Below are 22,456 nucleotides of genomic sequence, written 5' to 3' on the forward strand. Positions count from 1 at the left end.
ACTTTTGATTGAAATTGTAAAACTGGGAAAATTGTTTCAATGAATTATTCAAAAGCATGCATTGAAAATGGTTGTGAAAAATATAAATTAAATTATGATGCCACTGTTATTAAAAAAACACTTTCTTCAATGGGGAAACAGGCACAGCCAAAGGGTGAGGATGAGATGACTATGAGGCACATCAAAGTAAATCAGTAAATTTATCAGGTGGTTTTGTGGAGAATTCAGAATTTAATTTACACCAGGAAATTACTAAGTACTTCGATTTGATACGGTCTATTTAGGTAGTTTTATAGCATTCAAATGCGAGATTTACTTACCTATATAGGTAGAATATAAATTAAAAAATGATTATTAATAATTGCAATAAGTTTATTTTATATGCATCTATGATAATATATAAAAAAGATATGCATGTCCTTTGTTTCGTTAGGTAAATAGCTGCTGTTTCCTGATATTGTGTTAAAGTACGGTTAAATTATATATATTACTAGTTTTCCGCCCGCGGCTTCGCCCGCGTTTTCAGAGAAAACCCCACACATAGTTCCCTTTCCCGTGGGATTTCCGGGATAAAACCTATCCTATCACTCAAGTTGGATCGAACTGCACATGGTGTGCGAATTTTATTATAATCGGTTTAGGAGTCCATTGAGGACAAACATTGTGACACGAGATTTATATATATTAAGACTAGTTTTCCGCCCGCGGCTTCGCCCGCGTTTTCAGAGAAAACCCCGCATAGTTCCCTTTCCCGTGGGATTTCCGGGATAAAACCTATCCTATCTCTCAAGTTGGATCGAACTGCACATGGTGTGCGAATTTTATTATAATCGGTTTAGTGGTTTAGGAGTCCATTGAGGACAAACATTGTGACACGAGATTTATATATATTAAGAAAGATTACTTGCTCTGTGTTTTTGTATAAATGAAAGACACCTAAAAATCAGTGATGTTTAATAAATTACAACAAACTAACTAGGCTTAAAGCTAGAAAAAAATTGCTTTACAGCCTGCTGGTAGGTACGAGTCTTTCTTCGCCGGCGGGGTCGCAAATAAATTCTAACTACCAATAAAAGCAGCTCGACGGAACACGATGGTGTTTTGTCCGTAGTCCACTGCTTTCTGGGCTTCTTTACTGGTTTTTTTTTCTTCAGACATTGAGTGGTGAATACAATATTATCCTGTTTTAGATAAAGTTTACAATGTACTCCTTATGGGTTCTGCAGGTCTTTTGGCTCTAGGTAGCAGTAAAGAGAGGGCTGCACAAACTGAAATAAAAAAAATTGAATTATTAATACATAGACCATTTTGTTTTTTTTTTTGCTGAAAGTAATTAGTATTATTATTGTACTACAGCAGGCCGAGAAGAATATCAGAGAATAGAATAATGCTAAGGAATGGAAACTGCTATTGCTAATTATTGACTTATGCTCATGACATTTGAGCAATGGTTCGGATACACTACCACGACGACGACGACCACGTTCAAAATTCCCATCCAGACAAAATTTGTTCAAAATAAAATATTAAAATTTCCCGTCATACTGGTACTCGGAAAGAAAAAAAATTTTGAGGTCAATTAATAAAAAAATAGGTTTTTTTGCGGTTTTTGCCGATACGGTAAGTTAATCATTTAATTACCTGGGACCAAAATAATAGATCATAAAATTATCTTCCTACATTTCTAGGAGCTACCGTTTCTACGAAAAATCTATTTTTTCATTCATTGATATCAAAAAAAAAAAATCCAATCACCAGAACGACAGGAAATTTTAATATTTTATTTTTAATTGTGTTTTGCACAATTTTGTTAAATTGCGACTGGATGAAAATTTTGTTCGTGGTCGTCGTTGTCGTTGGTAGGGTGACCAAATCCTTAGCAAAACATATTCTTTTGCGTTTTGACGTTTATCTCGCCCCTCAGGAGCGTTTAGCTACTATTATGTATTCTGTGCCTCAGGTACTATAATTATTTGTAAAAATGGCCTTAAAGGCCGGCAACACACTCGCCATACCCCTGGTATTGTGGGTGCAAGTGGGCGACGATGATCATTTACCATCAGATGACACGTATGCTCGTTTGCCTGCTCTTCACATAAAAAAAAAAATTGTGAATTACTTTTGTTACGTTTTTGTGTACCAATATATCCGCAAAGGTGAAAAGTGTCATTGTTTCTGCTTTTATAGCTCCTCTCGTGCTCTTTTTTAAGATCTCTTATATAACGAATACCTAAGTACCTCATTGCTGACAATCAATACAATTTGTATGCTAATAAAAACTTACGTATTAATAATCCTCCAAAACCATAGAACGTAATCTCACAAGCGGCATTGATTAGAATACCAGCTACATTGGTACCGATGATGGATCCCGTCCGACCCAGCATCATACTTAAACTGACTGCCATACCCCTGTTGACAAATAAATGAAACTCATAAAAAACTATTTTACTAACTAATAATATTTCAGAGTGAAAATTCCTGATTGTTTCAATAAAAAATTATGTAGGTTTAGTACCTACAGTGTGTCTTAATACTATATATAGAGTTATAGAAATAAAACGAAATGGTGGTGACGAAAATTAATAAAACACACGCTAACGGAAAATCGCAAGAAAAAGATAAATTACAAAGCGTTTTCTACGTACCTTAATTGAGTTGGGAAAATTTCAACAGCATATGCATTTACGGGACCAATTGCCAGACCCGTTATAGGCAAGGAAGATAACAAAATTGCGAATAAAGCTTGCTGTGTGACAAAATTGATCATTATACAGCATACACCTATAACAAGATATACCGCAATTAGCAGCACTTTCTTGCCTATAATTTTGACTAAACTGCTAACTCCTACTGCAATAATAGCACAGGATAAATTTGCAATTGCGTTGATCATAAATGTCATTTTATCTATTTGATCGTCACATTCTGCATTTGATTGCGTCTGAAAAAGAATATACAATGTATTAGCAAATATAACAAAATAGTTGCTAACATTTTGTCCAGGCGCATACCTACAATTGTAATAAAATAAAATTTGTATTGATTTATCATAACCGAGTTTAACCTACCTCATTTAATCTTTGTGCAATAACTTGACAGGCAGTTTGCTCATGGCCTCCTCCTGTTAACACTCTATTCAGCACATCTGGTAGCCACATATAGAGCCCGTTTAAGCTAAAAATATCAAATTGTTATTAGTTTAGAAAGTACATAATAATAATTAGATAATAATATTAGTTATCTTTATTGGAATTATTTTGTGTATGGTCAAGCAATATTCTATAGCCTATCTTCTTTATATATAAAAATGAATCGCAAAATGTGTTGGTAAGCGCATAACTCGAGAACGTCTGAACCGATTTCGATAATTCTTTTTTTATTATATTCCTTGAAGTACGAGGATGGTTCTTATGTAGAGAAAACGTAAACATGTACCACGGGCGAAGCCGGGGCGGACCGCTAGTATAATGTATAATTTTATAGTTATCATCAAAGTTATTTAGTATTTGGGCTATCGTATACATTTTTTGATAGGGTTACTTACGTAGAGAAAATACCGAAAAGTAATATTCCATTTAATGCCATCCATTTCAAATATGGTGGTTTTAGGAGTGGTACGCTTTGATTAACGAGAGATTTAAAGAACGACGGTTTTTTTGTTTCTTCGCTTTCCGGCATCAATAAACGTTTTACCTAAAAAAGATAAACTGCAATAAAAATAAGTGTTCAATGTAAGGAATTAACCTGAATAACAATGACTTTCACCCTGGCTCTAGTAAACACCTTTATTACCATCAATTTACGTGAAACTGATAAACTTATATACCTAGTCATTCACTACTTTAGATATAAATAAAGCATAAATCTTTATAACAGTTATACAATATAATTACCAAGAATTACAAGCTAAAACAAATAGATATAATAAAACACAAACAGATATAAGTACCTATGTCACATGTCTTCCGCCAGGTTTAATTGCGTTGTATTGTACATGAATATGGATTAAATACTTACGGGATAATCGTCTGGCGGTTTTCTCTTATTTGAAGAGTATATTGTTCTCAACACCTGAAGTGATTCGTCGTGTTTTCCTTGGGACATGAGGTATTTTGGGCTCTCTGGACCGAAGGCCAGTAAACAAGCACTGATTATAAATGGTAGAGCATATATTATTGTGAGAAGTCGCCAAGGTCTAAAGTAGTACGATCCAAAGTCGATTCTGAACTCTAATGGTAGAATTGCCCATGCAAATACTGAAAATAAACTTTAAATTACTATATAACTAGGTACATAGTGTAATTATCTATTTGCTTGTAGAGGATTGTAAAATACATCTTACAGGGCACTAAGGCAGATCCACAAATTTGCATAGCATTTGTAACAGAGAGTGTTATATCTCTGTATCTGCCTGGAATAATTTCACCGATGTATGAATATGGTACAGCGGCAGGACATGCGATGCTGAAAAATTCAACAAACATTAATTAATCATTCTATAAAAAAACTCCTACGGAATTGATAATTTGACTGTAAACCTACCAAAGAGACATGAGACTTTTAAGAACTACGAATGATATTAGATCAGGCATAAATGCCGAAAGAACGCCTAGCGCTCCAGCCATGAGAGAGCTTATAATTATCATCTTCTTCCTTCCTTTCGTATCAACCAAATATCCCCATGGAAATGAAGTTAAAACTATACCTGTAAAATAATATGTTTTTATTATTAAGAATAGAAATAAATTAGACTTCCTCGCTCAAATCTATCAAAGAAAGAAAGTTGATAACGCAGTCAAGTCAAGCAAGTCAGAGTGGTCAAGACCTTTAAGCTTTAACCTTTTTCTGGTATATGCGGGCCATATTCGGGCGATATTCATAAATTGTTTTGTCTTATTTACAAAAGAGGTCTAAGGTCAGAATAATTCTGAAGCAAGAATCAGAAAATACGTTAATTATTATTAAAGAAACCTAGGAACTAAAATTCATAGTCCTCCTAGTAGTCTAAAATATGTAGTACTAATCTGTATTGTTAATTATTATTAATGTGAATTGTGCTTAAAAGAAAGATGCGATTTTATTGAATAGGTAAACATAATTCAGATGCTATAATATTATAATAACTAAGTGATTGTGTGTGAAAACTAATATTCATTTGATTCTTTGATTGTATGTTTTTTGTATGTAGTTATTCCTATATTATAGTGGAATAGAACTTCCGCGACAATACGTTTGGTACTCTCACATAACAGTGTTTGAATGAATTTAAACGGTAATTACTAATTACTTTATTATCATTTTTATAACGTCATGCAATTATATTAGAACTTGTTTAATTAAGTATAGTTTTTCTTTCATTTCATTATATTATTTTGTCCTCGATTATTGTTATCACAGATTATATTACTTTACAAGGAGGATAATATAATTTTAAAGGTTTTAATATAATATGTTATATATTTGTGTGCTTATTTTAAGATTGTTGTGTCGCGGTGTTTAGTACAAAACTCTTCCGGCTTAACCGATTTGAATGAAACTTTGTGTGCATATCGGATATTATGTAGAGCAATGCAGAACAATGTTTCAAAGGTCAGCCAGTCCTACTAATTATAATATTATAAATGCGATTTTTTTTGTTAAACTACAGACTCTTGCACACAAAAACAGACTGCTGAACCGATTTTCATGAAATGTTGCACACACATAGAGGATAACGATAGTTTTTATCCCGAAAAAATGTTCCTCAAGAAGCAATGCGGGTAAAACCGCGGGGCACAGCTAGTTTACCTATATACGGCACAGATCCAATAACACCTCGTTGTGTATCAGTCATTTGCAAGTCGCATTTCGCAGCTGGCAAAACATACGAGTATCCCACTGGCTCTATTATAGCCGCTATGAGGAACAACGCCAGGTTGAGAGCGTAGCGTATGTTGTACCATCCCATTCCTGTAACATAAAAATTAAAACTAAATACGTTAATCTGAAAAGATGTCGAATACGATATAAAAGATGTAAATAATAGGAATGTAGTAAAATTATATTATCTGCCAAAAGATTTACAATATGATGTAGAGCAACTTACACCAAAAGAACATAAGGTGCCATTAAAATTTAAAACTCAACGTCATACATATAATTAAAGTGGTGAAACTGCTTTTACTAATAAAAGTAGTAGGTGATCACTATAATGGACAAAAAAACGGTAGGTAGGTATATCATCAAGATAATATAGAATAATATAAAATAGAGTTGTATTATGTACCTACTTTTTTTCAAGAATGACATAATGGATTTTAATGATATTTGGCTTATCCCCTGTGGAATTATTGTTCCCCTTGAATTAATATATAATAATATAATAATTGACTGCCTCCTTGGTACAGTGGTTGACGCGTGAGCGTAGCACCGAGGGGTCCTGGGTTTGATTCCCGGTGGAGACGAAGAAAATAAAAATGTCTCAGAAAGGACACAGAAGGCTGATCACCTACTTGTCCCTAAAGAAAATCGATCAGTGAAACAGATGTACAATGCATCTGCCCCTTACCCCACTAGGGGACATGGGACTTCACTTTGAATTGATAAGTTTAAAATTATTAGGATAATAAGTTAAAATTTTATTCGGGTGCATACTCGAGTGTAGCTCGTTTATTATAAAAAAATGATACATAAAAAATACGTTATCACATCCTTTTTAATTCTTTAAGGAGTTTTATATTTTTCATCAATTAAAACACGACATAATACCACCAGAATACGTCAATTTAATCTATTTTCACTACTTTTTTACACTAAATGATACTTGATAATAAATTAATTGAAAGTTGAATCCGATCATTTGTAGAATTGTAATAAATAGGTACTATTATATAATTTAATTTGTATGCGCTATTTAAAATTTGTATATAATATATGTACCTACATTTTTAACCGTAATATTTATCAACTTTGCGTTGCGCTACGAGCTGCGGAGCCACTGACAGCACATTTTGTATCAATGAATTTTAATTTTACTTTTTAACGATCTCTGCATCAATAATTTCATGGATATTTACTTGTGTACTATTTTTAAATAAATAAATAAAATAAAAATAAAATTATTTTATTTCAGGAAATGTTGGGTTCCCATATAAAAGTAAAATTATGTGAAGACATCACGTGAAAACTAACGGTTCGATTTCGATGAAACTTGGTATAATTATACCTTATTATCCTGGGCGTAAAATAGGATACTTTTTATCCTGGAAAAATACGTAGAAAAAAAATAATCTTAATTTTTTCAGTTTTATCCATAGACGTTGTTCTGTAGAACCGCGTAAAGTTTTAAATACTTACATATTATAATAGACTTCATTGAATAAAGGGTTTTAACACGAATATTAATTAATTTGAATTACGTACTGTCTGCCAGATATTCATATGATGTAATTAAAAAATAATCGATTTTCGCAATTATATTCCTAGTGCTGTTTATCATAGCTTTTTACCAAAATTCAAGATTCTGTTGTACACGGGAAGTACCGTGTAGGTTTTGATTCCTTTGCGAATGTCAAAATTTGCAGCATTAACGGCGTAATCTTTTGATTGCGTTGGCTTATATTATAAACTAGCTTCCGCCCGCGACTCCGTCCGCGCGGATATCGGTCTTCGCGTGGATGGTTTATTTTTCCATTTTGAGTAACTCTGACAATGACATCTTATAAAATGTCTATTGTACCCAAATACGGCTAGGCCTATAATAATACGCAACGTGTGTTCGCGGTTCTACAGAACAACGTCTATGGATAAAACTGAAAAATTAAGATTATTTTTTTTCTACGTATTTTTCCAGGATAAAAAGTATCCTATTTTACGCTCAGGATAATAAGGTATAATTATACCAAGTTTCATCGAAATCGAACCGTTAGTTTTCACGTGATGTCTTCACATACAGACAGACAGACAGACAGACAGACAGACAGACAGACAGACAGACAGACAAAAAATTTTTTAATCACATTTTTGGGTTTGGTATCGATCCAGTAACACCCCCTGCTAGTTATTTTTTCAATATTTTCAATGTACAGAATTGACCCTTCTACAGATTTATTATATGTATAGATTTGATTTTTTCACAGCTTGAGCTTGATATCTCCACGCGTTCCTGAGAAAAAGGGTCTTGACAGACAGACAGACAGACAAGCGCTAAAAAAGTGATTCTTTTAATAAAGGTTCCGTTTTTTCCTTTCGAGGTTCGGAACGCCTTAAAATAGAGAACACCAAAAAGTTTAGAATATAGAAACGATGATGACAGATTTCGAAATTCGGAAGTACGTACTTAGTCCATTGAAAAGTTACATTTGGGGTCGCGTTTTTTAGAGGACGCAATTTTATTTTTTTGATGTGTAGGGGTCAGTGTGAAGCTATCACCAAGTTTGTGGGGTCGCCACCCTTGTCCCACGGCCGCCATCTTGAAAAGAGCGGTTGATATGGTTTTTACGATATATCTCTTAAACTATTTATCTGATAAAGAAACATTGTGAGCATTATTTGTTGCAAATTAAATTCTCTACAACTTTAGTTCAGTAACTTAAAAAAATTATAAGCGAAAATGTTCAGAAATTAGATATTTATATTTTTCAATAAAACTTTTTTTCATCATTTTACGAAGAAATGATATCAGACCATTTTTGTAGATTGTTTTTCGAGGAACAACTTTTATAAATAACATTTTTTCATTACGTCAATAGCTAAGGTTTTACTATTTTTCAGTACATACTTTAACTAAACATAAATTGGCTATTGGCTCTTTTCCCAGACTCCAGAATAATAAGTTGAAGCATACTGCAAGCATGCTGTGTTTTACACACTGCACCGAAATCACAGCAAGGTCAATGTAATCAAAGCGATATCTCACAAATATGTTATTATGAGATTGTGTTACGAGTTTGTAATTCGTACTTATAGGTATTTGATAACATTCACGATGATTTTTTACGGCATTTATTATGAAGGTCTTGATAAACAGTTTTCTCATTACCACACAAATTTTCGCCTTCAACTCGTATACAAACAGAACTAATACTTTAAGTCTTGAAGGGCCTTGGGACACAGTTATTTGAAACTTATCTTGATCTCTCCTTTCTCAACATTTTTAAGTTATAGACTAAACAGCAATTACCTATCTGGCTTTAGCTTTTAGTTTAGTTTATTTGCCAAATTTGATTACATAAATTAGTTATTCATTAATTGCACGTTATAGGTAGGTAGTTTAAATATAAAATGTGATTCAATTTTATTGTTATTAATTCGCAGCCTTGAATAAGGAATAGGAATGGAATTTTAATTATCCCACTGTTGATGATTAAACCATGGCTAATACACACATAAATAAACATATCATTGTAATTATATATTTCATACACAGTATTATAATTATATCTATGAAGTTACATGGTACTAGAAATGACTCTACTATCTCTTACAATTTCCTCACTAAATTAAACAATAAGGTAAATAAACAGTATTACAACAGACTGAGTACAAATCACAGTACCTGCAACATCCAAGGCATAATCAACACGATTCATTATATTTTTTTGTATAAATTTACAAACGTACATACAACTCTATACACTATTATGATTTGACTGATCGAAAATTCTTAATAGTGCCATCAATAACTTGTTAGACAGGTGTGACGGTCACAAGTCTCATACATTGCTTGACCATGATCCTTATTACTATGAGAATAAGAATTAGTTTCGAATTAATATTTCGACATTCAGAGGTAATCCGTAACGATTCAGAAATAAGAACGAATTTACTCGTTTATTTTGTTACGGTCTCAATAATTCATTATGTAGTAGTTGTGATAATAGATAAAGTTATCTAAGATTTGTGATAATAAAAAGAAGTACAACTGAATCATATTTATAAGCTGGCCTTAAAAACAATTAGCGCCTAAAACAATCAGCGATTTTTTTTTTCAAACTCAAACTCAAACTCAAACATTCATTTATTCAATTAGACTACTATTTAGTAGCACTTTCGAATCGTCATTACATAATTATTTTAACATTTACCACCGATTCGGAAAGCAGTGATCTATGGAGAAGAATCGGCAAGAAACTCCATAGTTGCTCTTTTAAAATCATGTCGATATTACATAATATGTAACTTATATCTAAATACATAATATATCATAATATACAAAGAACTGTCCTGTGGTTTTTACGCGACAACCCTCCATGGGTTTTTATCGTCCATATATTCCTGAATACTGTAGTACGCTCTCTGAACTAGTACATTTTTTATATAAGTTTTGAATTTAGAACTACTAAACTCTCTAATATTATGAGGAATTCTATTGTAAAAGCGTATACCTTGACCCATAAATGAATTTTTAACTTTAGCTAATCGGAAAAATGGCATTTCAATTCTATTTCTGTTCCTTGTGCCATAACAGTGTCTATCTCCTACTCTTGTGTGTAAGTCGGCGTTTTTGTGTACATGCAAAATATTATTAAATATATACTGTGATTTATTATGTGTTTTATTTTATCGATCGAAAATATTTTTTCATTGAATCATTTTCTAGGTAAGTAACTTATATGTATAATGAATAACTTGCTTAAAAAATAAAGTATTACATTGCACTCCCAACATTTAGAGATTACCAAATTGGATCCCTTTGGCTCAGTTTAACATGTAAGAAATAGACAGTTTGGGAAAGTTAGAAAAAAAAAATTTTAGAAAAATCTCTTTTTAGCAGGCTTTCATTAATTTCACCTCTATGTTTTTATGTAAAATACTACTTTAAACTCAATTTTGACCTACTTTTAACGGACATACCTACCTACTTAATTCTATCTTAATACATTAATTATCAATGAAATAAAGCGTGTTTTGAGTTGTATAATCTATTTTGATTATTAAATTAGGTGAAAACAATATATGTACCGTGATCTGTGCCGTGATACTCAAAAAATAGTAGTAAGTACATACCTACATAGTATGAGAAAATGTGAGTTTACATTCAAGAAAGTTAGAAACTTGTTTTAAATTTTAACTAAGTATATCTATTAGTCCCATTGCTTACATTTGAATTAGGCAAAACTTATAAGTTATAACCGTTACCTACTTGAACGTGAGTTTTTATGTTATTTCCTGAAAACGCATAATATTAGGTAATTACAAGTTACATGTTAACAATTGTAAAGGTATACAAAAGTAACATATAGATATGTTACATCTATATGTTTTGAGGTGAAACTTCTTTAGGCGTGTTGAGAGTAAAATTTCAAGGACGCGTCATGGTAATATAGTCACGTCATGGAGTAAGGCGACTGATCTATTGTCATATACAATATATCTCTGTACCAAATTTCATTCAGCTTTACGATCAGCTAATTTTGCGAACTACATCCATACCATCCATACATACTTGCAAACTTTCGCCTTTAATTTGTGAGGAGTATATTGGTTATAATGTAAGATCCTTTAATAAAACTCTTAACACGCAAACTTTGACACGCAAACCATATAAATTGTTACAAAATACTAATATTATAAAGCTGAAGAGTTTGTTTGAACGCGCTAATCTCAGGAACTACCTACTGGTCCTTTCTGTGTTAGATAGCCCATTTATCGAGGAAGATTATAGACTACTAGCGGTCCGCCCCGGCTTCGCCCGTGGTATATATTCACGTTTTCTCTACATAAGAACCATCCTCGTACTTCAAGGAATATTAATAAAAAAAGAATTAAAGAAATCGGTTCAGCTGTTCTAAAGTTATGCGCTTTTACCAACACATTTTGGGATTCATTTTTATATTATAGATGTTAAGACCAACAGGAACGGAGCAATGCGGGTGAAACTGCGGGGAACAGCTAGTATAATATAATTATTATCATCACGCTAAGACCAAAAGGAGCGAAACAATGCGATTAAAACCGCGGGTCACAGCTGGTGAAAATTTATTATCACCTACTTATTTAATACTCAGACAGTTTACCTTTATCTAGACCACAATGTATTAAGGGAAGGGACTGGCTTTCTTAACACAGGCTATGCCTAGCAAGAGAGCCAGAGCCTCATAATCAATATTGTATATTTTAAAGGTGAAATTAAGATTTATTTTATTTTATTTTATTTAGTTATTACAAAAAATAAATAAAAAGAAGCTTTTTGGACCTGAGGAAATAATGTGAAAGTTGTTTTTTGGATTTACGATATAGGTACCTATCTTAATTTTTACACAGAGATACACCCAGTAAAACCACATTTAAAATGAGTAATAGCTGTGGTATGTGGTAGCACTTAATAGTGCGTCTGATTATACTCAGTATTACCTACCTATTATAGTTAGGTATGCCAAAATAATCAATGCAAACCCAGACAAAATATCAATTTTTGCATGCCAATGAAACACTTCTACTTTCGCTATTATCTAAAACACATGATAATTAAAATAATTTATTCACAGCGTTGTAAGAGGTTCAGAATAATTTTACAACAATATTCGCGACCGACACATTCCTTATGGCCGGGATACACGAGGCTAGATTTAAGAGCTAGGATAGCAAACTCTTTGAAACTTTAGCTACTCAGACGGAGTAGGTTCATACCTAATGACTTTTACATAAGAATTAATAAATAATTCATTGCACTTTGATGTATTCCAAAGAACTAGTTAATAATTTTAATTATTTAATACAATTTATAAAACGATATGCGTAGGTTACTATCGATAGTAATTATTTACATTTTAATTAGTTGTTATCAAACTCAAAATGTGTAAATTCAAAAGAAAACTAAAATTTACAGTAATGAACATTATTATATTAACTGAATGTTAAATTAACGCTTCAGTTATATTGAAAATTACAATATTAGAAACTCATTATGTCTCATATAAATCTGAGCTTATGGTTTCCTCTAATTCACTAGACTAGTTTCTACCGATTTTAAGAAAAAAAAAAATCACTGGATAAATACCATTACCTGCTACATTCAGAGCAAAATCGATGTCAACTGCATTTTTAATTTCTTTACTACTAACTTCACTAGATATAGTCAATTTGTCTTTCACCATTTTGTATGTTTTGCGCACTCGTATTATACCAAACACATTATAATTAAAATAATATCATTTTAGCGTTACGGAATTTTACAACAACATTCGCGACCGTCACATCCTATAGACAGATGATAATAAAATTAAATGTTACAATTCGCACGGTTTCTTACTTACTTTAGGTATTAATAATTAGGATTATGGTTCCATTTATTTATTTTGTTCTCTTATCATTTATGAGGCTATAGATTATCTGTGTTATCTTAAAAGACAAGCACATAATAAAATGTTTGCGGACAAATTTTCATTGCCGAAGTTGTTTACGGTAGAGTGAACGGCGATATCTCAGGCATCGGTAAGTTTATCGATAAAACTTTTTCAGCAAAAAATCAATGCAGTTCTGATGGTTCTTTAACATACCTATCGAGATTATTAATATTAAATGTGGGAGATTCAAATGAGAATTCATTCAAGTCAATAGTATCTTTGTTTTGGTTCATAAGTTCATTGAGATTAATTAAAAATAAACTATCAACATTTTGTATCTGATTCAATAACAAATTATTGATAGGTATTGAAACTTATAATATCCACCTAAAGACCATTTTACAAAATACGTTAGAACCGAAATAATGTGGACCGTTGTAGAAACGTAGAGTAAAATTTTGTTTTTGCAGTTTATTTATCAATCAAATCATTATGTTGCGGGTTAAAGAGTGCCCTATTTCGGTAATCACACATTTAATGTGTAAGCAGATTGCTGATTGTAGTGTCTGTTACTGTAATGATGATAAAGCAATCCTAACTTAAGAGTTTTAATAACATTATTATAAAAAAATATTATTTAATATAAGTTTCATCAACCTGCATCTGCAGGCAATTAGGGCTCACAGCTGCAACTTAGTTTTTTGCAAACATATTGCTCTTTTACATCTTACCTGTAATTACATAAAACCAAAACAATACGACCCGGTCCCTGAAAACGGCTCGACAGAAAACAGTGGAGTTTAGCGGGCCACTGTTTCAGCGGGAGTCTGAAACAATCCGGAGTCTTTTTTCTGAGGGGCTTGTGGGCTTGGAGCTACTATAATCTCTCCTTTAAAAATGAGGTATCATAGCTGTTACAAACCCTTCATAATGCATGCTTATTTTATTTATTGCCAAGTAATTTAGTGTTTTTTTTAACTTTGATTATTACGTTCGGTTTAGATCATACTAATTACATGTACTTTTTATTATTGAATTACACAACTTGGCACAAAGTAATTAACAAGAGATAAGATATTTGTACAGAGATTTAGATGACATATCCGCAGTCATACACTATATGGTGCAAAATCCATTTTATAACCAACAGCGCATAGATCTAAAAGTAAACAAAGATTAATGATACAACTTCATCGATGTACTTTTTTCTAATTTTGATGAAATGTGGGTTTATTAGAGCGTCGAAGGATTCAGTTTGAGCTACTTGCACCCTAGAAGTTTGACTCTATATAGTTATAGCATGTTTTGTAAATATTAGTCTGTAATAAATACTATAAAGCACTGTAAAACAAAACCGTGAAGTGTATTTTTCAAGGGCAATTAGTGGAATACATTATTTTTGATAATTTGAATAAGAAGTTTATTTTTTAGGTTACTCTTTGGGAAAGTTATAAAAATTACCAGTATTTTTTAATAGTTTTATAAAGAAAGAACTCAAAGAAGTGAATTGGGGATTTATCCCAATTCACTTCTTTGTCCCTCGTCGTTCCTAATCGTTATTTACGATAGCATCCACATCTTCTATGTGATGTTACATGTTTTGGTTTATTTTTGCTTGCTTTAAGCATTTGTTTAATATTTTTTTGATTTTGTACTAAAGCTTCGACGTCTTCTTTTAATTCTCGTATCATTGTCTCTACTGGCACGAGATTTTGTTCGTAAATCGTTGTAATAGTTTCTTGTAGCATGATATTCATCTTTGACAGTGTGTGGGCATTTGTTTCTTTATTTTCATTTGGAGATAAACCTGAAATGATAACGATTTCTATTATTAAGGTATGTTATACATTTGTTTATATAATATTATTTCTTAACTTACCATCGGAAATGCCCTTAGTATATTTTTTGGTTTTAAGGCTATTATTTATTTCCAAGACTATATTTGTATTTATATATATATTTGCATTCACTGGGATTTTTATTTTATCCTCGTTTGCTTTTATTGTATATTTAAAGAGTATTGGAGTCTTACTCGAACTTTCAGGCAAACATTCAGAGTCGAAAGTCTTTAGTACTGTCTCATTGCCATCTTCTGATAGATGTAATGCAAAATCTAAATGAATTAAATTATTTTCAAATTTATGATTATTTGGTAATTTTGTGGGCATCGTTTTTGTATCGGCGTGCTTGCTTGAAGATTTGCGTTGAGCTTGATGGTAAGGCAATTGTTCCTTTTTCCCTTCTCTTTTTTTAATGTCAGGTTCGTTTTCTTTGGATAATCTTTTTTGGTTAATTATATCTTTGTTAGTACTATGAGAAATTTCATTCGTTGCGGTATACTTTTCATCATCTCCTTGGTATACTGTATCTTTGTTTGGCTTTTGAATAGAATTTGTGGTTAAATTAGACGCATTGATCTGAATAGATTCTGCTGCTTTAAGAGTTTGGTCAGTTTCTGAATACATTTTAACTGTTTCAGGATATTCTTTATAACTATCGTTATTTAAACTTGATGGGATATTTTGCCGATCTATATCATCGATTGTTGATACTGTTGTAATGTTAAGAATATCTTTTGGATCGTTAGAGAGATTGTTATCACCTATTTCTTTATAATTATTGTCAATATATTCATTTCTTACTTTTGTATCATCGTTGAACATTTTTTTCTCATAGAAATCAGTATTTTCCACGCTCTCATCAACTTTTGAAATTGTGCTTATATCATCCCGAAAATTGTGGATATTGTATGCGGATGTTTTAGCAAATATAGGTTTTGAATCTTGCTTATAGATTGATCCTTTATCAGTATTTGGCTTTAAGGTCTGTGACAATTCAACGTTTGAGCTCGAGGATATTTTATGTTGCACCACTTCCTGTAACTGTTTGGTACTAGATGCTATGGACATCTTACCTGATAACCTACCAAATACGTCCAATTTACTTTCATTGTGAATGTTATTTTGACTTGGCATTTTCTGTATGGAGTCAATTTCATCGTTAGTAAATTCTTTATTTTCAATAATATGTGATGATACTTTTTTAATGAATTCTTGCTGAGAATCAAATAAAACTTGGGGGCTTTGATTTGTACGCAAAATTGTAGAATTTTCCTTGTCTAAATGTTGTTCAGCGTTAGTGTCAATTGTTGCATGCGAGTCATTTGCAGTTTTTGTATCAGAAACATCCTCAGTATTTAATGTGAACGATAAATCATCGTGTGCGTTTAGTTTTTCAATTTTAAATGATTCTTGATCAAGTGTCTCAGGTGGTTTATTTGGTTTTATCGAAGAAGTTCTTTTCAATTTTAAATCGTCTGGTGGAATAAAATAGTCGATTTGGCTGTTATTCTTAGTGATTTCCATTCTTTCTTCGGGTTCTTGCTTTAATGGATTTAATTTTAGAATTTCCATATTTTTATCATCAATAATTAATGATTCCGAATTCTTGTTTTTACTTATAGTACTATTAATTTCGCTTTTGCTTTCAATACTATTATTTGTGTCTGTAGACTTCTGGAAAAGTTACTTATTACTTATTTATTATTTTACCACTTTTTTTTTATTTTACAATAATTTGGTGCAATATGCTCAATATAATTACAAAAAAAATGATTAAAAATTATAAAAAATATATTTCATTACCTTAATAGGTGCTATAACAATAATATCTTTGTTTTCAACTAAATCCTTATTAGTTTCCTTCCAAAATATTTCGTCACCTTGTTTTATTTTTTTGTCTTGACTTTTCTTTATGGAGGGGGCCATCGAAGTGGGAAATTCTTCAAAATTTTCCTCAGGTGGCAAACTTACAATTTGTAAATAACTCAAGTTATCATTATCGCATTTTACCATATTGTCAAATCTTTTTTCCTCTATGAGAGGGGAGGCAAATATGTCGGGTGCTTCAATTATTTCATTGCAAGAAATTTTATCCTCATTATTGTTTATTTTTTGCTCTGCCATATTATTTTGCGAGTTTTTAAGATTACTTTCGATAGTAGACAAAGTTATTGTGTCTGGAAGTACGGGAGCCACAGGGCCTCCTACAGTTGGCATAATGCTATCTTTAGACAAAGATTTTAGTGATTGATTTTGATTTTGAACTACAACATTTTCGTTTTCTACTATGTCTATAGTCTTACTCGATATACTTGTTTCTTTGCTTTTAGGAGGTATATAGAACGCTTGTAAATATTCATTTGTGTTTGGGGGTAAAGCTTGTTTCTTGGTTTTAAATTTTATTTCCGCACTCTCTTTTTGTGAACCAGGTTGATTGCATACATTTGGTGGATAAGTTATCAAAGAGCCTGTTGTTATATCTTTTTCCACAAAAGAATCTTGTTGTTTGCTAGCTGATCGTAAATATTTTTTTTCAGATTCGGCATTTTTAAGAATTCGATTTTGAACTACGTCACTTGGTTTTTGGGTGGAATATTTTTCCTCTTTCACAGGTTGATTCATTTTTACAGGCTCATATGAATACTTATCTTCATCAAACGGAGGATCTAAACATCCACCTTAAACAAGAGGTGATTAAAGATTTGTTAAGAAGAATTAAAGTACCTATTGATATTTATATTTTATTCAAGATTTTTCCGAAATTATATTATGTGATATAAAAATACGTTGATAAGGATTCAAAAAAATGATCTGTGGAACTCAAAAAATAATATACCTGGTTTACATTTTCCTAAAAACATTTTTGGACGTCTGACGGGATCATCAAAAGGTTCATCTTCAATGATGTAGTTTTTCATGAGGCCAAATTTTTCTTTTTCATCTTTTTCTTCTGTTTTACTTGCATTATATTCCTTATTTTTATTTGATTCAGGCATGTAGGTGTAATCATCATCCTTATTTTGATTTCTTAAGCAAGCACCTGTAGAAGTTAAATAGAATAACTGGTATATTTTTCAGTAAATAATTATTTTATAATGAATAAGATACTAGAATATTACATTTACCTGGCTTGAATAGATGTAGAATTTTGTTTTGTGATTTCTTTGAGGACTTTTTATTAACATCAGAATCCATAAGTAAATTGAATGACGTTATCGTTTGATCACTACTAACGAGACGAAGTTTATTCGCATTGTTTGAATTTTCTATCTTAGACATAGAAAATATGTCTCTATTATTTTTATCATCTTTATGTCGTAGCTTTATCTTAACATTTACAGGAGTTCCTGTTGCATTTTTTGATACATTGTTTGCAATATGCACTTTACAGGGTCCTGTGAGAACTTGAAACGATAAATTCTCCACCAGTTTATTGATAGCAGTTTGAGCGTCCATGATCTAAAATAAATATCTACACATTATAGATAAAACAGAATTTTATTCATGCCAAAATGAATTAAAAATGCAAAGTACACACCTCATTAACGTTTTTATAATAACAAGCAAAATTAAATAAATTTAAATTAAAGAAAATGAATTAGTACGATTGAGTAAAAAACGTTACATATTGAGTTTCTTGTCTTATTGAGTTAAAATCTTAGTATAATTAGTAAGTTACCTAAACTAGTAAATACATATATATATTGAAAAAAAAAAAAAAATAAAACAAAATCCTTGAACTAAGTAAGATCTACAATTTATTCTTCAAAAACAATAGAGTACACAACACGATTACATCGCTTTCTTCCCTCATTTCGTATTACAGGTACATCTAAATATGTATTGGTTTTCGAATAGTCAATGGCTTGAATATTAGTCTTATTTTTTAAAAACCCTAACGCAGCACATTTTGTGAGTAAATCGTGTAAAATAATCTTAAGCGGTAATATTTCTCTTTCCATGGCACTTTTAAAATGAGCTACTCTTACTTTAGGACTAGATTTAACATTTGTTTTATATGAGTTAATAAAAGGTATGTTACAGGTTCTTTCAGGTAATCTGACAAAATGAGGACTGAAAGAAATATTCCAGTCTGGTGGATTTACGACTACTCCAATTTCGTTTAAATGGTTTTTGTATTTGTTTTGAATGTTAGGTTTATAACAAGCTACAGATTTGTTTAAGTTTTTATATGATTCTAAGGTAGTGGATTCTTCATGTGTATTTATTTTACAAATAGGCGTTATGCTTAAACTCTTTATTTCATTGGAGATGTTTTCTAGCAAAGGTAAGTTTGGATTGGTAGTAGTGGAAACAGTTTTGTTTATTTTATAGCTACTGTGATCATAATTATTTTTTCTATTAGTATTTTCCTTTATTTGAAAATCTTCATTGACGCACGTACTTTTATTTTGCAGGTCTGAAAAAAAAACATAAATAAAAATAAATAAATAAAGCAATTAAAAGAAAAATTAATAAATTGTTGTTCTATCTCTTAACCTCGTTTTATTTTAAATGTTTCACTTGGAGATTTAAGAGATGTATTTAGATTTTCATGTTTTTTCTCCTTCGAACTATCATCTTTATTTGCACAATTTGAAGGTCTTGATATTTTTGCATTTGTAATAATGCTATCAAAGTGTGATTTTGAATATATTTGATGGTCACTCAGTATGCTTTTGAAGACATCGCCGGCAGCTTTATTTAAATAAGCGAAAGAAGTTGAGCGCACCAAATCAACACAAGAGTAATAATTTTGAATCAGGATATGATGTTCTCTTAGAATATTCATTTTTTTTAGTTTAATTTTATATGTGATAGGAACGGAGTATTCTATTGATTCAGCATCCTTCGTCCATTTTATTTTATCAATATTTTGAATACTGGATATTTCGGGAACTATTTCGAGACAACATTTTGATCTGTTTTTAACTAAAGATGTAAATTTCAGACGAATTGTTGTAGTAGCCATTAATTTATCGATTGTAAAAAGAAAATAAAGATTATTCACTGAAAAAAAGTAAAAAAAATGACAACAAATAGCTAGCATACAATGAAATTATGTTTTTTACTTCATTAAAAGTTAAATGAATTTAATAATATGGTATAAGTACATACCAGAACAAATTAGTATCCTATTTAGGTGGGTTAATTAAGAATCCATTTCACTTGAAATTTTTTAATAATTTATAAAAAGATATGAACGAAAAAAATCTAAAGTAATACAACGTGTGTCAATGTCACAAGCTCGTAATTTAATTTTTAACCAATTACAAGGAGGTTAATATAATACATATAATATGTCGTAAAGTCGTAAACAGCGTTCAGCCTATGACATAGGTTACACGCTCAGTCTGGCTTCAGCTCAGTCCATCAGTCTGCTCAGAAACGGGAGAATTATCGTCTAACCGGTTGACTAACGGACTGATGGTTCAGAATATACCGTGTTTTTCATCCATCATTCTGGCATTAGTCTAAGCCGGATCAAACTGACGCCAGACTGAGCGTGTAACCTATGAATTAAAGTTGGAATAGATGTAGGTAGATGTCGTAGCGTTGCGTTGGTCGCCGCCATGTTGCAGGCCGCAGCCTACTGATGAAATTGATACCATTTTATTGATTACCTACTCTATAATATACTTATAGGTATAAAAGGGCACAGTTTATGTAAATAAATATTTAAGGTTCAAATAATTTTCCTATTTATTAAGTAAAAAGGTTCGGTTCGTCATGAAACGGAAGTGCCGACAAACGAAGCCAAACTATGATTGCTTTTTGTTATTTTTGTGGGTTCATATGATATTACGAGCAAATAACCTTATTTTTTAACAACGTTTATTTTGTACAGAACCTGATTCTTATGAAACTCAATGTTAGAAATTGAAAAGCCTTTCTTATCGCATCTTCCACATAAGAACCCACTTGATCAAATTAAGTATTAATTTGGATTGGACAAGATTAATATTATGAATTGGATAAATATAATATCAAACACGAGATCGGACACTTGTGACCCTTGTGACTCCAGACTCATCTATTTGAATATCTAGTCATTGTAAAAATTTGGTTGGTGGTTGAGTGGTCAGAATCTTGGAGTTAAAGCGAAATATTATCCGGATGAGCGTTCAAAAATAGACAGATTTTTCCACTTCTGCACATTATTCAGATCACCGCTTCACGAAGCAGTGAAAAAAACATGGTAAGGCATGCCAAAGGATCCAAAATTCGACGATATTTTTGGCACAACCGTAAAAATGGTAGGTAAGAACCTATACCTAATGTTTTTCAAAAAGTAACAAAGATAAAATATTATGCGTCTTTATAATACAATAATAAAAAGATAACGATAAAACACTCATAAACAATTAGAGATGGTACCTGACTAGGTACTTTGTGATTAGATTATGAGATATAGAATAATAAAATTAAAAAGAAGGTAAATAAAAACGACGTATAAGTACATTAAATCTTTTATTCCACATGTCTCACTACTTTTAACCATGATCACGATTTCTTGTTTTTACACAATAAACGATATGCGCCGCACTTTTATTGCTCTTTTCGGAAACACAATTTCCAAATTCCTTCCTACGATGCAAGTATACCATTAAAAATATCAGGGCCTCATGAAAAAGTTTCTTAGTGCAATGTACAAGACGATATAAATGTATATAGTCACTTAATATATACAGGTATTACATATTATCAACATTAATTATTAAACTTAAACTGAGACATATAATACAATTCTACTTTTTATTCTTTGGTATGCAGCTGTAGATTATTATCTTAAACCTAATAATAACCTAATAAATAAGCTTTATTACTTATGGTTACGTAGGGTGACTGTAGATTTGATGTTTTTGAGCGAATTATTAATATATTTTTATTTCTAAACAAAAAGTATACATAGAATTATACTTTCAATTTTAATTATAGAGAAACAGTAGGTTCGTGGTGGAAATTAAGGATATTGCTCTTTTCCTTATTTTTTACAGTAGTTGTCAATTATAGAGTCAATTATAGAGAAACAGTAGGTTTGTGGTGGAAATTAAGGATATTGCTCTTTTCCTTATTTTTTACAGTAGTTGTCAATTATAGAGTCAATTATAGAGAAACAGTAGGTTTGTGGTGGAAATTAAGGATATTGTTCTTTTCCTTATTTTTTACAGTAGTTGTCAATTATAGAGTCAATTATAGAGAAACAGTAGGTTCGTGGTGGAAATTAAGGATATTGTTCTTTTCCTTATTTTTTACAGTAGTTGTCAATTATAGAGTCAATTATAGAGAAACAGTAGGTTCGTGGTGGAAATTAAGGATATTGCTCTTTTCCTTATTTTTTTACAG

General features: G+C 31.3%; 2 protein-coding genes across 2 annotated transcripts; both read right to left on the minus strand.

Annotated features, from left to right (window-relative positions):
• Window positions 1–937: 937 nt before the first annotated feature.
• LOC123693729 (synaptic vesicle glycoprotein 2C-like) lies at window positions 938–13,202 on the minus strand. The gene is made up of 10 exons (XM_045638928.1): window positions 12,989–13,202; window positions 5,791–5,952; window positions 4,546–4,708; window positions 4,346–4,467; window positions 4,021–4,259; window positions 3,548–3,696; window positions 3,072–3,177; window positions 2,649–2,944; window positions 2,285–2,412; window positions 938–1,268 (listed from the first exon to the last, which is right to left on the minus strand). Exons 1-10 carry the CDS (start codon window positions 13,077–13,079, stop codon window positions 1,198–1,200), a joined length of 1,527 nt encoding a protein of 508 aa, XP_045494884.1. The 5' UTR covers window positions 13,080–13,202; the 3' UTR covers window positions 938–1,197.
• Window positions 13,203–18,844: 5,642 nt separating this feature from the next.
• On the minus strand, window positions 18,845–20,114 carry LOC123693732. Its single transcript, XM_045638932.1, has 2 exons — window positions 19,610–20,114; window positions 18,845–19,529 (listed from the first exon to the last, which is right to left on the minus strand). The coding sequence occupies exons 1-2, from the start codon at window positions 20,079–20,081 to the stop codon at window positions 18,868–18,870; spliced, it is 1,134 nt and encodes a 377-aa protein (XP_045494888.1). The 5' UTR covers window positions 20,082–20,114; the 3' UTR covers window positions 18,845–18,867.
• Between the last annotated feature and the right edge of the window lie 2,342 nt (window positions 20,115–22,456).

This window comes from Colias croceus, chromosome 8 (genome assembly GCF_905220415.1).
Source record: "Colias croceus chromosome 8, ilColCroc2.1".
Lineage (NCBI taxonomy): Eukaryota > Metazoa > Arthropoda > Insecta > Lepidoptera > Pieridae > Colias > Colias croceus.